General features: G+C 37.4%; 1 protein-coding gene and 1 pseudogene across 6 annotated transcripts in view; one reads left to right on the plus strand and one right to left on the minus strand.

The window, feature by feature from the left end:
• KIF6 (kinesin family member 6) overlaps nt 1–16,077 on the minus strand; it is a 173,831-nt gene that overhangs the window by 42,817 nt on the left and 114,937 nt on the right. For all 6 annotated transcript variants that reach the window (XR_012041872.1, XR_012041875.1, XR_012041873.1 and 3 more), the window contains exons 14-15: nt 15,967–16,069; nt 10,255–10,310 (exon numbers count right to left, since the gene is read on the minus strand). Coding sequence is in view for 2 of the 6 variants with exons in the window: in XM_072858203.1 (XP_072714304.1) it covers nt 10,255–10,310; nt 15,967–16,069 (159 nt within the window). In the remaining 4 variants the exon portion in view is untranslated. The remainder of the gene's footprint in view (nt 1–10,254; nt 10,311–15,966; nt 16,070–16,077) is intronic.
• Nucleotides 315–9,397, plus strand: LOC140648920 (adenylosuccinate lyase pseudogene; annotated as a pseudogene).

Genomic DNA, 16,077 nt, shown 5'->3' on the forward strand with positions numbered 1-16,077 from the left:
GAAACAATGGACAATATTTAGCATTGGCATAAACATATGCATTGCCCCATGAAGCCAAAAGACTTGTACCTTCCAAAATAAGTCTCCTGAGTGCTGCTGCAAAGACAATTTTATATTACCGAAGATGGTATCCTCTTCTTATAGGGAGGAGCAGAAAAAGGAGAAAGGCTGCCAGAAAGTTGCTAGGGGTCCCTGGTTCTCTTGTCAGTCTCAGCTCTAACAGAGCAGGGAAGACAAATGCTACGCCAACTAAGGACTGACAGAGACATAGCAATGACATCTTTCCTTCTGTCTTCTCTGACAACTGCCCAAGCATGACCCTGCGCTGGAGCAGTAGCAGAACAGACAGCTCTGTTACAGCTGCCATCAATCTAGGTGTACCTCTGAAGTGAGACAAGAGTTAGACCTATAATGTTTACATTGCCTACAGTAAGTATAGCAAAGATGGATTGTCTTTCCTGATTTCAGAAAAGCAAAGTAACGCTTTACAGGCTATTATAATAGTTTATGTTCTTGTCTGTTTTTTCTCCTTGTTTGCACATCTTACTATCAGTTTTCTGGGGACTCTCATTCAGCTAAAAGTATTACTTTATTATTCATTGCTTAATCATAGGGTGTTAAGAATTACACTAAGCAAATGTATCTGCACTGCTCCAACACAACGTGAGCCCTGCTCACATTGCAGTGACTTCTGAGATTCTAAGCACAAATTCTCATGTAAATAAAAAATGATTTGTTGATTACAGACGAGGCAGTTAATTGGTTACTCTGACTCACTATGAACACTGTGAAAAACCAAAAAATTCATTAACATGAACCTTTCACTGAACTGCTAGCAAGAAAGAAAAATACATTCCTGTCACTCTCTGCTTTATATTACAAGCCAACTGGCTGCTCCTAGAACAAGAAAATAGATTGTGGAAACTTTCATCACAGTGCTGAGTCTGCCCCAAGATGGTAGCAACCAGTTACCATTTTGTAGCTATCTGCCAGGCCTGCGTGAAATGCATGACATCTACTCTGCATTACAGCACCTTGAGAGAGATCTTATGAAAGATGCTGTGAGAGATCACAGCATTTTTATATTGTGCTCTACAGACCCCTGGCTAAACTGAGCCATAGAAATTATGCCTGAAGTGAGCTGGACATCAGTAGAAAAAGAACTTTAACAGAATCAGGGTGAAAGTAAGTCATATTTCATGATGGAAAGAAGGAAACAAGTTAAAATGGAAGGAGTTGTAACCAAACAGAAAAATAAGATGTAGCATCCTGCAAAGCAAAGTAAATCACATTTCTAACAGACAACAAACTGCAGATGGTGACAAGGTGGTTAAGAAAATAAAATCTGCAGAAACTCAGCTGTTTTTCTGTGTTTTCAATTCCATGCTTCCAAAAATCAAAATGTAACATTTAAAAAATAGATTCCAAAACTGCAGTCATAATGGCACAATGATTAGATATTTATCCAAAACAAACACACATAGGAACTATGTTTTTTCAGCATTAGGTTGCAAAACAATTGGGCCAAGAAGTTAAGGAGAAAGAATCTGAAGACTGTGTCAGCCATGCTGAATGGCTTCAGCTTTAACAGCTACTGCTATTTTTGGTGGACACACAAACATGCCTCATTTATTACAAAACTGCTTTGAAACTGACCTGGTGATCAGAAACAGACTGGGGCTTCTAGGCGCTGGGCCACGTTGAATAACATCCCAGCTGGGAAATTACATCTGGGGGACTGTTTGTCCCCATGGCCTGTTTTCTCTTCTGTTTTTCTCACAGATGGCTGCAGGTTTTGCAGAGCGAATGTGCTTTGTTATGTTAGTCATAAGTGACATCCCTCGGGAGTAAATAGCATAGTTACACACGCGAGATTAAATATGGTAGAAATACTACTTGTGTTCCTTTCTCTGACACAACTGTTGTGTCTTAAGACCAAGACCTACCCTCTGTTAAGTGGCAGAGGACATCTGCAACACGTAGGCAGCTTCCCAGGAGAGAAGAAATCAGTGGAGACTAAGTGTATCGAGGCTTTATTCTTATATATATCCCAGTGCTGGAACAGAAGTGGTGAAGAAGCAGGCAGGCAATCTCTCTTTTTCAGAGAGCTTCCAGTCTACACTGATGTGTACTTGCCAAGTCCCCTACTTCTCATGGTAAACGACTGTTTCAGCTTGTTCTAGATTGCTGATTTGACTGTTCATCTGGAATTTCGCAGGTACCAAGCAGTCCAGCTGGGGTAGCAGCTGCCAGGCAGCCAGAAATCCTGGACAAGTAAATCATTGTACATGCAGAATGCATGCAGAGTGACACTGACCAGGCCTTGTAGAAGTCACCTGAGCACACACAGTACGTATGACACCTACAGAATGTGCTGGATGGGTTGCACAGCACGTGCTGTGCGAGTGCCCAGTTGCACATACTCAGCATATCCCGAGCATGTTAGATTCACCGCACTGCTCAGATTTCTGTCTGTGAAGGAAATCTGGGACCCTTAGTTTTTTAATGTCAGGCATTGATGGATATGTTAATGCTTGGTTCTCAAGGAGCTTTCCACATCAAGAACGGACTCTGATAAAGAACAAGATAAATAACAAATAGCAAATTCTCTTGCTGTTCTTGCAAGTTGTCTCTTGTGACACAGAACTCAGTGTAATGTTTAAGGGCAGTATACAACACTTCCATAGGCTGAAACACTTGCTTGTAAAATAAGAAAAAGCACTTGAAAGACCACATCATACCTGTAGTATCATTCCTGAAGACCAGGAATGAGAAAACCTTTAAAGGTAACCACCTTTTAAATAGAGGACAGTCCTAAAGTGACTGGCTGAGCGCACAGCAATGGGTTGCTCTCAACATCAGAAGAAGGCTGAGCAGCCTCATTAGTATAAAGTTTGGTGAAATTGTGAATGCTGTTCAATGAGGCAGCTTTGGAGACCTCAAAGGTGGACTATATTGCAATATATTTCACAGGGTAAGTGATATTATTTGTCTGTTTAAAACAATTACAATTATATCTAATGCTTGTTGCCCTTTATCAACTAAAACAATAAAACCAAATGTGGAAATCTTTTCATAATTTTATTTTCAATCCTTACACAAGTAGAACTCAACTGACCTCAGCTAGAGTTTTTCTTGAGGGAGGATTTCAAGATTTCAAGTTCCATGGACTTTAAAGGTCTCTGCTGAGAACAGCAATTCATACTAAACTACCTGAAGAATGAAACGCTGTGGAATGATATTATTGAGTTATCTGTTCATTAAATCTGCATACTGAATTCATTTATTTATGAGTTGTTTGCATCTCATTTGAACCAGATTTGCCTGTGGAATGTAACCTTTCTTCTTGGAGTTTCTCAATCCCTTTTCAAACCCAATCTTGCCATTTTTCTTCTGCACTAGTCATTTCCAGTAAAATTCACTGAGCACGTGCATCAGATATATGTCTGCATAAGTACTTGATACTTTCTGGAATTAAACTAGAACAGTGAATTATACTAATCAGCAGCTATGAAGTCTCAATGTTTATTTCCATAAAAGAATAAGTATCTCAGAATATTACACTGAAGAATGGAATGCATTTCAAAGCACAGTAATTTCTCCCTTATTATAGCCTCACTTCATTCATGGCTGAAACAATGTCCAGTAAGCCAATGTCTCTGACTCAGAACATTTATATTAATATAAAATCAATAGATAATAGTACCAATAGTATTGAGCTTTAAGAAAGCAACACATTGATTTTGATGAATTTTCTTTTCATATAGCAAATCATCACAGCATTTTCATTTCATTTAGGTTCCATGTAAAGCATGGAATTTTTCTTCAACAGAAAAATTCTCTCTTTCCTAAGTACATATACTTCTTCAGCCAAAGTTTAAAAAATGCTTTTTGCTCATGCATGACTTCCCTCAATTCTTTCAGTCCATGTAATCATGGCCTAAAATATGCATAACATTCCTACTATCATCTTTAGGATTCTAGTTCTTAACTAACCGATTCTCCTTTCTGAAAGTAATTTATTGCCTGCATGTGAAGCTAAAACAATGTAGATATACAACGTAGCCAACAGAGTGCTCTCAGACCACCTCTGCCTGAAAAACATCACTTCATCTTATTTCATTTCTTATCTATGTAAAAAGGTTGCTATCAGTTCCCTTCATAAAGTTGTGCAGGTATAAAGAAAAACCTTGCACAAAATATTCTTACTTTGGAGTTTAAAAGTAGGTCTACTTGGCTTATCTCCATGGGGAGGTAGAGTGACCACAACAAAATATTTTTTTATGTATACGTACATAGAGCCTTGTACATAGAGAAAAAGGTGATTATAAATTCAGGTTTTACATTATTTAGGTTCTGATTAGGTCTTACATCTAACTTTGCATTCACAGAAATAACAGTGCAAGGTACAAGGCAGTGAATCAGAATCAATATTATCCTTGAGCACTGCTATGTCTTGTCCTCACTCTCCTCCAGTCCTCACCATCTCCATGTAGCACTCCATTAACTGTGATACATAAGGTCAATTATTTGAATAATTTGCAAGCAGATTAAATGAAGACTCTTCAATAATCTTGCTTTGCAATACTAGGACATGCCCTCACTAAAGATTATAATTGTCTTTGGTATCCTATGATCTTGTGCACTGAAATCAAAGCTTGAAACGAGGCAGAGCAGTGCAACATCTCAGCATTCCTGTGGGTATAGCTGCATCATCAACATCATGTGCACATAATCCACCCACCTACCCTTTTTAATTCCAAGAGTGCCTGTTGCCTCAGACAGTTATTACTCCCACATGAGTTTGCCCTTCCTCTCCCAGCTTCAATCATAACATTAGCTGATTTCTGGACAGACTAAAAACAACAGCTGCTTCCCTTTGGGCATTAAATACCATTTAGTATGCTTTTTCCCCTGTAGGAAAAAAGTAAATCTAATAGTGGTATAAATACCCAAAAATAGACAGACATTTATAGGGATGAACTGGAAATCTTTGCTAATCTTAAATGCATCTAACATGTAGCACATTCTTGTATATAGGCAACTTTTTTAGTCACTAAATTCTGAATGAATATATCAGTTTAATTTACACTGAAAATGGTATTTTTAATTCCCCCAACTCTAATTTGCTGTGTGATCAACATAGTAGCAGTTGCGCCTTTTTGTTGTTATTTAATGCTTTGCAGTTTGTTCAGATGTAGACAACTTCTTACTGTCAGAATACTTTTACACAGAACGTTCTTGGTAATGCTGTAAAACCACCTTGTTGATAACAGCATCCTAGAAATAAAACTCCTGCTAACCCTGATAAGGAGAGAAGTTTTTACTTCAGAGGTTTTGTCTTTGTTTCTCACCATATAGCTCTACTTTAATTGCCAATAAATTAAATTAATTTTCTCCAACTTGAGTCTGTTTTACCTGTGATGGTAATCAGTAAGTGATCTCCCCATCATTATCTCGACTCATGAGCTTTTTCTCACTTTCTCCACCTGTTCTGCTGAGGAAGGGGAGTGAGAGAGCGGCTGGATAGACGGCTGGCAGCCAGCCAAGGCTGACCCGTCACAATATGCTAGGCACAATCACTCAATTTTTTGCAAGAAGGAATTCTATACCTTCACTATTCTGAAATCAAATCCTTGGATTCAGCATCAAATTTTCTTCACTAAGTCTTTTTCAGTAATACCAAAAGGATCTATAGTTCTTGTTAGAGACCCTCACTCTTTGAAAATGATACAATACAAAACCACCTGCAGTGGCACAGCATGTTTTTTCACAAGAAAATAAACCTTTCTCTTTTTTAGCCAGTGAAATACACATTTTTAAAGTTCTTAATGTTGGACTAGAAAGGCAAAAATTTACTTGTATGTCAGTGCTGGCCCACTTTCCACTTCTCCTACGCTGGTTACAGAGTTCTCATCAGTTCCTTTCCAGTTTTACTCATGTTGGTTTTCTGTATTTGTCTTTTAAAGTCTAGTCCTTGGGTACATTCTCCAGCCATATGTAAACAATTCTGAATAGTTCACTCAAACCAATCCAGATATGTCTACATGTTCAAAATCCATACTTCGTTCCTCTGCCTTTTGATGGTGTGTTTACATTGGCTTTCAAAAAGAAATGCCCCTCAATGCTTGCACCAAAGCCGTCTGATCCTTTATTTGTGCCTATACAGTGGTTTGTGTGATAATGCAGTAAACAGGATCACTAAAATGACCTGGCTTAGAAACACTTCCCTCTTTTTCCTCTTTTTTTTTTTTTTTTTTTTAAAGTATCAGGAAGAGACAATTTTCATCCTACAATAAAATTCACCTTATTTCTTAGGAGGTCATTGTGAAAAGTATGCATCATGAAAAATCTAAGACATACATATTATTTTCCATAAAAATAATTTTAAAATCTCTGCATTCTCTGCAGTGCTATTAAACATAAAAGGAGATAGAATCCAGGACTGTGTGGTATAGTAGCAAAGAGGCATGCTAGCCACAATATCTCATTTCTGATATTATAGTCACTCTACACTTAAACTCCAGCTTACATCTAGACATTGTTTTCCTTAATCTTTTAATGCAAGCAATAACACCAGCAAAAGCCTACCATGAAAATCTTACTGCAATTTTCTTTTTCCAGCCCTAACTTCCTGATGTTTTTGAAATGCTAGTGTAATTGAGAAGTGGTTGGAGTATTTTGTGTACTTTTTACTGCAAAACACTAATATTTCCAAAGTCAGAATGAAAGGGTATTTATGACATAAAAGTTACAGCCAACTGCTGTCACTATCTCAAAATATAATCAGACTGCATGAAATGGGCTCTATGGCCTCTGTGGTGCATAGTTTTATACTATTAAGTGTAGCTTAGAAATAACAGAAACTGATATTGATGGGATCTGTTCTTGATTGTGCACAACAAGGCAGCCAGGAATGCTTAAGGAAACCGAAACAACAATAAAAGTAAATTAAAGATCTAGTTGCAGACCACAGATGACTCTTATTTCTCCTACCACATTTTCAGTAAAAATTTGGCAGGTTAGTAACCTTACTTAGCATCTTTAATGGTCTTCTGAGTATGTATGCTATGATGAGACAGATTTAACTGAAAAATTGTTTCAGGTTGCTAAACTATATAAACTAGTGTAATTGCATTGGCTAAGCTGAATAAGCCAGAAAGTGTCATACTGGATGCAAAGATTTAATAATTGTTAGAGAGGTGCTAACAGGTAGATTTATTAACAACTATGATCAAAAGAAGGCTGTATAGGAGAAAAGGACAGATGAATAAAATATAATATTTATATTAACCAGAGTGCTAATTTTCACATGCTGCATAAAGTTACACAGAAAGAATTGAAGGAAGGATGGTACAATATGATCACTCTCAAGCCTCAGATATCAGTGTTTAAAAACCATCCACAAAGTAGTGTACGTCTGCATAATCTGCATAGATCAGCATATATAGGGACAGCTATAAAAGGATACGACATGGATGGAATCTCTTGCTTATACAGTAGGATTACAGTATGAACTAAATGAAAAGACTATTTTACCATTTTACTACCAAAATAAAAAAAACGGAGAGTAACAAAATTCATTTTCAATTTGAAAACACTTTACTTGTAACTGCACTTTATATACCAAAACAAAACCAAAATGTGTAATTTTGTGCAATTTTTCATGGAACTCTGGAGACATTTCTAGTTTGATTCTTAAAGGAGCTTTTCAATATTCATGTGGACTACAAGCTATTACAATTTCCTATAGGAGGCATATAAGCATTGTCAAGTTCAGTGCAATACTACTGTTTTGTTATACAGCTGCTTGTTTTGTTCAAGGGATCAGTTTGGTTTTTTAGGTTACATACACATATGAGTATGCACTCAGACTTTTGTATCATTCACGTTCCCCAAACATACTTCACTGTTTCACTTCTAACACTGAAGAACTTAACCAAAACCAAATTTTAAAACTGATGCTTTTAATTGCAGCAAAATCCATACTCTACTGCACAATAGCTATGAGAAGTTTTGCCTAACTTACTTGGGAAAAACCCACAGCAATTCAGTCCAAACCAAGGATTTCTTTTAGATTTTGCTGGGATCCATGGAAACAGAATCTTGAGGCTACATCTACATTGCTTTGTTACATTATTTCTGAGAGCTGCCACAGCAGACTCCTGCAAATCTCAAGGGACTTACAGACCACACAAGTCTTGTCCCAACATGACACACTACAAGTGGTACCTTCAGGACTGGCATGTGTCCCACCACTTCTTGTACTGTCTCCCACACTCTCCAAACATTTGTTCTCCCCGTAAGACATTTGCAACAGATATAAGGTGTATGTAAGGTGGCTGTTAGGCTCCTGTCTTCAAGCAGCACAGTCGCAGCCCCCAGGCACTGAGAAAGATGTGCTTGTGTGTGGCTGATTATTGCTGGTGTTCACTATGCCTGCTCCAAAATGGACTTCAACTTCAGCAAGAGAAAGGAGTTTGACACTCAGTGCTGACTTTGGCTCTACCTCATTTAGGCCAAGAAATTTCTTGGGCTTATCACAGATGAGTAAATCTAGGAGACAGAAGTAAATCAGGAAAATGTGGACTTCAAGGTGGCAGCAGAGAAAAAGAGGTTGTATCCTGATGTGATGGGTCATGTTCATACCTGTGCACACTGGTGCATACCTGTGCCCAAAAGCTGCAAGCATTATTCACCTCGGAGACGCTTCCTGTTACTTGGAGAATAACATGCGTTGCCCTCCACAGTAGGTTTAATCTGCTTTTCCAAGCTTACCAGGGGAAAAAGCCTACTTGGCAGGATTTAAGTAAGCTTATATGGACACTGGAGAAATGCACAGTTGCAAGGTGGGTATTGAAATTCTACTTGCATGGGCCAATCTGTGGATATCCACGCACAAGTTCTGTACTGACATTTATGTTCTGGCCAGTCTGAAGGAGACAAATGAGCCTACTGAGAGAAGGCAGGTTGATTCAAGTGTCATGTCTTATAGAAATAACCCAGTGTTCAGAACATTGCTGCAGCAGGGCTCAGCACCTGATGTCTCTGGTTCTGGATTCCTTCCAAACGTCCTTTGTGCTGTGGTTTGAAAACACAGTGCCAACATGGCGGAGGCTTTCCTCATAGCTGACATAACTTTAAATATGCTGCATAACGTCTCTGAGGGACTTGTGGTGTACCTGAAGGTGATTGGGAGGGGAATCTGTCAGTAGCTACCATTCATGACCACAGAGAATATAATCATGGCTATAGTGAAAATACAGAGAACTTGTCAGGAGTGCCATGAGATTTTTGTCCCTTCCCAGAAGTCAACTGCTGTTATAAGACTAAAAGTGATGCTAATGACTTCATTGTCCATGTCTGTGCTGGTGCCACCCAAAGAGGAAGGAGATAGAAACTGAGAGCAAGGTCTACACCACTGGACCCGGATGCCAGATTACCTTTAAATCTAGTCCCTCACAGCCTGTATCTGGAAGCTTGACAGACTTGGTTCACCTGAATGTGTGCAAACACGGACCTGATCTCCAAGGACTTCAGGGATAGAGGACAAAACTGTGTTTCACATCTGACAGAGAGCCTGGATAGCCAATTTTTAGGAAAGAAGCTACAGGCTTGGAATCAACAGAAGTCAGAAATCAACCAGGAACACATCAAAGGCTGCTAGGAGGATCAGATAAGACCTAGCTTGGGGTTGAATGTATCTATAGGTGATTTTTGGCTTTGAACAATCTGAAACTGGAAGCCAAGCATATGCTGTTGGGGCCCTAAAGCAAAAAATGACCAAAGCCCCCACCAACCTGAGGCACTCCTCAGAACTGCTCTAATTAATCTGTACAAAGGAAGTGCAGATGGGTAATTCAACAATGAAATCTTTTATCAGAAGCTATATAAATTTATAGATAAATACAATCCTTAATCCATAGATATGACAATTTGAAATTATGGTTTTGGATCCTTTTACCCCAAAATAAAATTCAGAAAATCCGATGTTAATAACTTAGCTTCTTCTTTTGATAAATTTCAGACACCCTGTCAAGTAAAGAAGGGAGCTGTTTTTCACATTATGGTATTTGAAATAATCAAAACTGGTACATAAGATTATTACTGCTGTCACCAGCCAACAATTTACCTTACTGGAAATCTTAGTAATGCATTGACTATCTTCTTTTAGAAACTAGAATCTCTTCCCATATCCTCTGAACGCTGTGATTTCATCAGCTAAAAGGTAAAATGAAGCTAAAATGTACTCACTTATTTTATTTCTCACTTCATTTAATTTTTCTCCAAGGCATTTAGCTTCAGTAAACCTGTCAATGCAAGCATAATGATACAGAATTATTCTACAGAACAACTAGTTACACTAGTTGTTCACAATAAAATACAGAATTACTCAGAACTACTTTTTGATTTATAAGTAGAACTAGTTGGAAACAATTTTCCATCAGAAGATAGTCTGGTCTAAAAGAAACCATTTCTGAAAGAAACCATGCAATAAATAGGTTTACTAGAGAGACAAAACAAATTTATTTTACTTTCTAAGTTTTAAAAATTATGTTATTTCAATTCTAATGATTGGATTCTCTTAAATATTCATATTACACTACAATATTAATTTTAATATGCTACATTACTTGCAATGTTTTAACATACAGCTATATAAAAGTAAAAGAAAAAAAATCCAAGTAAAGTAAAAAAACAATGTTTGAAAGTATTAGAACTTCTGCTCACCAGGAATTTTCAAATTTCAGCCTGTAATTTGCATATTGCTGATGATCACTGTTTGTGCTGTGTGAAAATGTACATCCCAGTCACTAAGAAACCTCTCAAACAGAAATATAAGAAAGTGTGACAATGAAATTATTCTTTTCTTCTACAGATAGTCCTTATGTGAATGTAGACTTTCAGATGATATTCAGCTACTGCTCAAATACCGATACAAGCCAAAGCTAGCCACAAGAGGATTTGCAAATAGCAAGCAAGAAGCAGGCTGAGAAGGATGGAAACAAATCAATGAATCCGGTTTTGGAAACTCCCTTTTTGTATTATGCAAACAGCTTGACCTCATATCAAAAATGGATATTAGTTTCTTTAAAATGTGACATTCCCACCAGGTATGTTTCTAAATTAATTCACTGACCACTTCCTCATTATATTCAAATAATCAAATCTTCACATGGTACGTAAAATATTCTAATGATCAGAAGTTTTTTTTTTTTTTACCTTGCAACATGGTGTTGCAGTGATGCTCACTTCAGTGTTATTAAGCATCCTGCTCACTGTACATCTTGTTCCTTAGGAAATGTGTCATATCTAAGTATATCCTTAAAAAACAGCTGGCTACAGAGCCTTACTAATTCACTTATATTCTCTACATTCCCTACAGTCTGCTAGAACTTGATGCCTTATCCTTTTGTGCTCTTTTCTGTCAGTTTTCTGATCTTTTAGAGCAGTTGCTGTCATAATTTTTCTCTTACACTTATTTAACTCAGTACTATATAAAACTGTTTAGGACAAATGGCATACATATCAGGGTTTCAAATGCCAAGTATATTCTGCTGGAAAAATAATGACAGTCAATTCAATGTACAGTGGCAAAATCTGAAGAGTCTCCGAGAGAACTGAAGCTTGTTCAAAGAAATATCCATTGTAATAGTCTAAATAGTAATAGTTTAAAATGTAGAAGGATGATTTGTTGCATTGTGACATTTGCTGTAGGTCATTAGGCTTCACATGAAATTCTGAATTGTTACCTGGATGTGTACAAGTTGAACCTTGCTGAGCGTGGAGGCAGAACTGTAATACTTAATTGTTAAGCAAGCCTTCAGCTGATCTGAAAGAGTCTTGGTCTAGCCAAAGTAACTGAGGAAATCCACAAACTGTATTTCTGTCTAACTCAAATAATGGCAAAACAAGAGCCAAGAAATATGACTTCCCCTGGGGAGGCGGGGTTTGGAAAATTGCCCCTTCTCAGTTAGTCCATTTCCCTGTAAAACTGGAACAAGTTAGAATTTCAGGTGCCCGCATTCGTATCTGCTCACGAACATTTGTTTTCAAGGCTGAATTCAACACGGCAAAATGGCTGAAGCTGGAGGGTTCCTCAGCACTTACTGTTTCTTACATAAAGAAGGCAGAAACCTTTGAAGCATCTGTGAGACATTTATACAAGCTTTTTCCACTGATGTTGACTTAGAGCACCCAAGCATGCCTGGAAGATTGTGTAAAGATCAAAAGAAAACACCCCAAACTACCTCTCTCTTTCTTTCCCTCAGCTCCCATGAGCCAAATACTAAGTTCATCAATTACTTAGTAATTCCTGAGGCAAATCTCCTGTTGACTATTGACTCTGATTTATGTTCACAGAGAGATTTAGCTGGACAAGTTGAAGCCAGCTATCTGTCCAGCCCTTATTCAGTAACCTATGGGTTACTGCCAATAGTTGAACGGGCCATGCACCTGTTTGTCAAACACCACAGTTTATAAACCAGCACAATAACATAAACTGAAATTTGACATTAATTTATGACAGTCCAACAAATTCCATCTGTGACTATGAATCACAGTCAAACAAAATAAACCAGATAAAGACATGAGATTTGACTCTAATATTGAAAGGGAAAAGACTATTTCTGATACTCCTCTAATAAAAAGGTAATATTATCTAGCTTAAAGGTGATATTGCTATGAATAGTGATGAATGAACAATTATGTTCTTAGCTGAAAAGAGTTCATGTGTCTCCTACATGGAGATCACTTCACAGAAAGGCTGAGGTTGCCACGTCATGACTTGTATTACCTACAAGATAAATATTCCTTGATGAAACCCCAAAGTGAATTTAGCCACTAATTTTACTGGAACCAGCATTTTTGCAAAGATTTCACTCTTTGAATGCAAATGCCAGTAATTAAAAAATAAACATTTTGAAAAACAAATCTCTAACTCATAATGCAAACCAAGACAAACTCAGAGGCTGTCTAATGAGAGAATGGAGTCATTTAGTGAATTAAATGAACATTCACTCATTTTTAATTATTAGAAATTACAACAACAAGTGACCTAAGTGAAACTCATACTTTCCGTGAAACTCATCCATAGGTATTGAAAAAACAAGTTAGCTGCTAACCAGCTGAAACACAGAAAGCAAGGAAAGAAGAAAGTGGAAAAATTAATGGAGAACAACAAAACGGAAACTAGATTTACATCACATCTGTAAGCTCAGTAGAATTTTACTACTGGAAATATTGACTAGGATGGATTTAAAAGCTTCATGCAGTATGCAATATTACATTGGAGTGGCTCAGCTGGGAAGATTTCTTGGTAGTATATTTCACCAGAAAATGAGATGCATTTTTCTCCTCCTCAGAGAAACAATGCTAAGAGAACAGGATTGCATTGAGAAACAGGATATTATTAAGTTCTCTGGAAGTCAAGTATATAGGAAACCAAAATTGCAGAAATCTGATTCTGTCTGGGCAGATTTTTTTAAGCAGGACAGCAGTTACTAATGTACAGAAGAAAAATGAAAAAGAATTGCTTTGTATTACCTGCAAACTAAGCTGTAGAAGATCACCTTTTCTATCTTACAAAGGCACTTCGCATAGACAACTGTCCTAATAGGATAGCTTGAATCTATTGTCTTTCACTTGAACAGTAAGTCAGTAAATGAGCTTCAGAGAGAAATTATCCTTAACTATATAAGTTTTCCCACTTTTTAAATCCAGAAATGGTACTGAGTTATAGTACTGAGCTACTGCTCCTGTAAAGAGCTCTGAAGTAATAGGTGAAAAGTTTTATGTTAAAACCAGTATTTCTTTTACTTTTTTTTTTTTTTTTTGAACAGGACAAATGCTTTTCAGTATTTGATTTAATCAACTGATTACATTAGATTGTTTATGCACAGGTAGTTACAGAAAAAATATATGTATATTGTAGATGTATGACTATGTATATTCACATCTATATCAATAATTTCACAGCCCAAGCAACAGTTGCAACCACCACAGTCAAACTTCCAACTAGGCTCACTGACAGTTTACCATTCGGCTAATATAAGAATGATATAATTAGCAAGCCGAGAAAATCTACCCAAAATACCCAAAGGAAAAAATAAGACAGCTAAAAATAAGTAATTTGTGAACCAAATACTGTTTGTGGTATGACAGAAGTGGTTATGCAACTATAAACAAAATTATTAACATGAGAGGCCTACATATAAAGGGAAGTTATGGTAACCTTTAAACATGTGGTGTCCACACACTTCTTCCTGTGCAATTTGAACACTGGCTGGGTAACAGAGCTTTTGTGTAACTGGTAGTTCAGAGGCTGCATTCCAAATTCCAGACTGGACTTGATATAAATCCATTTTAATGAACTCAGTAAACTTGGAGCTATAGGCATCTTTGCTAAAAATGACTGCAAATGGCAGGGGAAAACTGTCTTGCTCCAGGGTATCAACATGCACATTAGCACTGATTTCAGCAATCAGCTGATGCATATTAGAGAGGGGTTACCCAAGGCATTAGTCTGAATCTCTTTGTTCTTTAGGGAAAGCAAATCTGGTGTCAAACTTTGTGGGTTCTGCCCATCTCTATTACATGTTCTGAAACCAGAAGGAAATACCAGTTTGCTTCATAGTAATAACAAACAGAGAAAATATGGAAGAATTGTGATTAACTAGAGGAAATTCAGGGCACGGCTCAGAACTGTATTGCTCCCATTATCATGCTGTGACCATGAAGTGCTCTGCTCAATAGACAGCAGTGCCAGAAATGATTGTGGTGTAATCATTCATGCAGTGATGTGGCATCATCTGATATATTGATCAGAAGAAAGGCATTACTAAACATCCAATTTACATGGATAAATTCTTACGTACATCTAATACCTTGCCAATTTGTGTCCCTGTGGTTAAGTTATAGACCCAGGTAGAAAGTTAACCAGTTCAGAAAAGTGATAAACAGCAAGATCTTGAATAAGTCATGGAGACGTGGAGATCATGTCTTGCCTCAATTTCACTGAAGTAAATGAGTATAAGACTCAGTGACCCTGAAAACAATGTCTTTCATGCCTATTAAGTGGGAAAATTGTGTTATTAAGAAAGCAGGAGAAACCTGGAGAAGGAGAAAACCCCAGGAAAAAAAAAAAGGAAAAAGAAAAGAAAAAGAACCTGTTAGGGGAAATGTTAGTTACAAGGGTAGATTGAGAGATCTGCTTTTGGCATCTCCAATCTCAAAACCTCGTATTTCTCTTGCAGTACAAGGAGGATTAACACTTGAAAAACTGACACTGAAACAGTACTGTTATCCAGTCAACATGGACAAGTGTTGGTGGATTCATTTCTGAGATGTTTAAAATCTGCTTTAGGAAAATTCATGTTTTCAATGTTTTGCCATTCTCACCATCTTCACCGGAAAATTTTGAAGTGTTTTGCCAGCATTAACAATAAATGTGGGGAATGAAAGTATTATTTCCGTTTTCAAGTGCAAAACTGGCAGAGAGAAGCTAAAATCACTTGGCAAACAAGTTAGGAACAACAGACAAAAGCATATGTTAAACATCTACTAGCTTACTGTCCAACTCAGTGCTGAAGCCAGTAAAGCATTTTTGACAATGGAAATTGCAGTAATTGATTCAGTCACATGGATCTTACTTCCTCTAGATAATTCATGATCATGAACGTCATTTACCACATTGCTTCAATATGGCTGTGAAGATAAGATGAATAAAACCAGAGGAAAGATGCACTAAGATTCCTCATGCCACTTTCATATTCTATCCAGACTTTTATTCTGTCACCACTCAATGCCTGCTGAATATGAAATATCCTGAGTAAGAAACAGCAAAGTTTCTGTACCAAGTTCTCAACAGAAGCCTGGGATGTCTGGTGTAAAATTACGCATTCCTACCCAGACTCATAATGAACTCTCAGATGGCTGCCTCCAGCTGTATCTTGCTGTGACACTCACCTCTGTTTTAGAAGCCGTTTGTTGTCCTCAATGGTTATATTGTCAGCATGGTCCCGCTTGAAAACTTCAAAAGCTTCCTGACATCCAAGTGACATCTTTCCTCCTGCCCCA

This window comes from Ciconia boyciana, chromosome 3, assembly GCF_034638445.1.
Source record: "Ciconia boyciana chromosome 3, ASM3463844v1, whole genome shotgun sequence".
Classification (NCBI taxonomy): Eukaryota; Metazoa; Chordata; class Aves; order Ciconiiformes; family Ciconiidae; genus Ciconia; species Ciconia boyciana.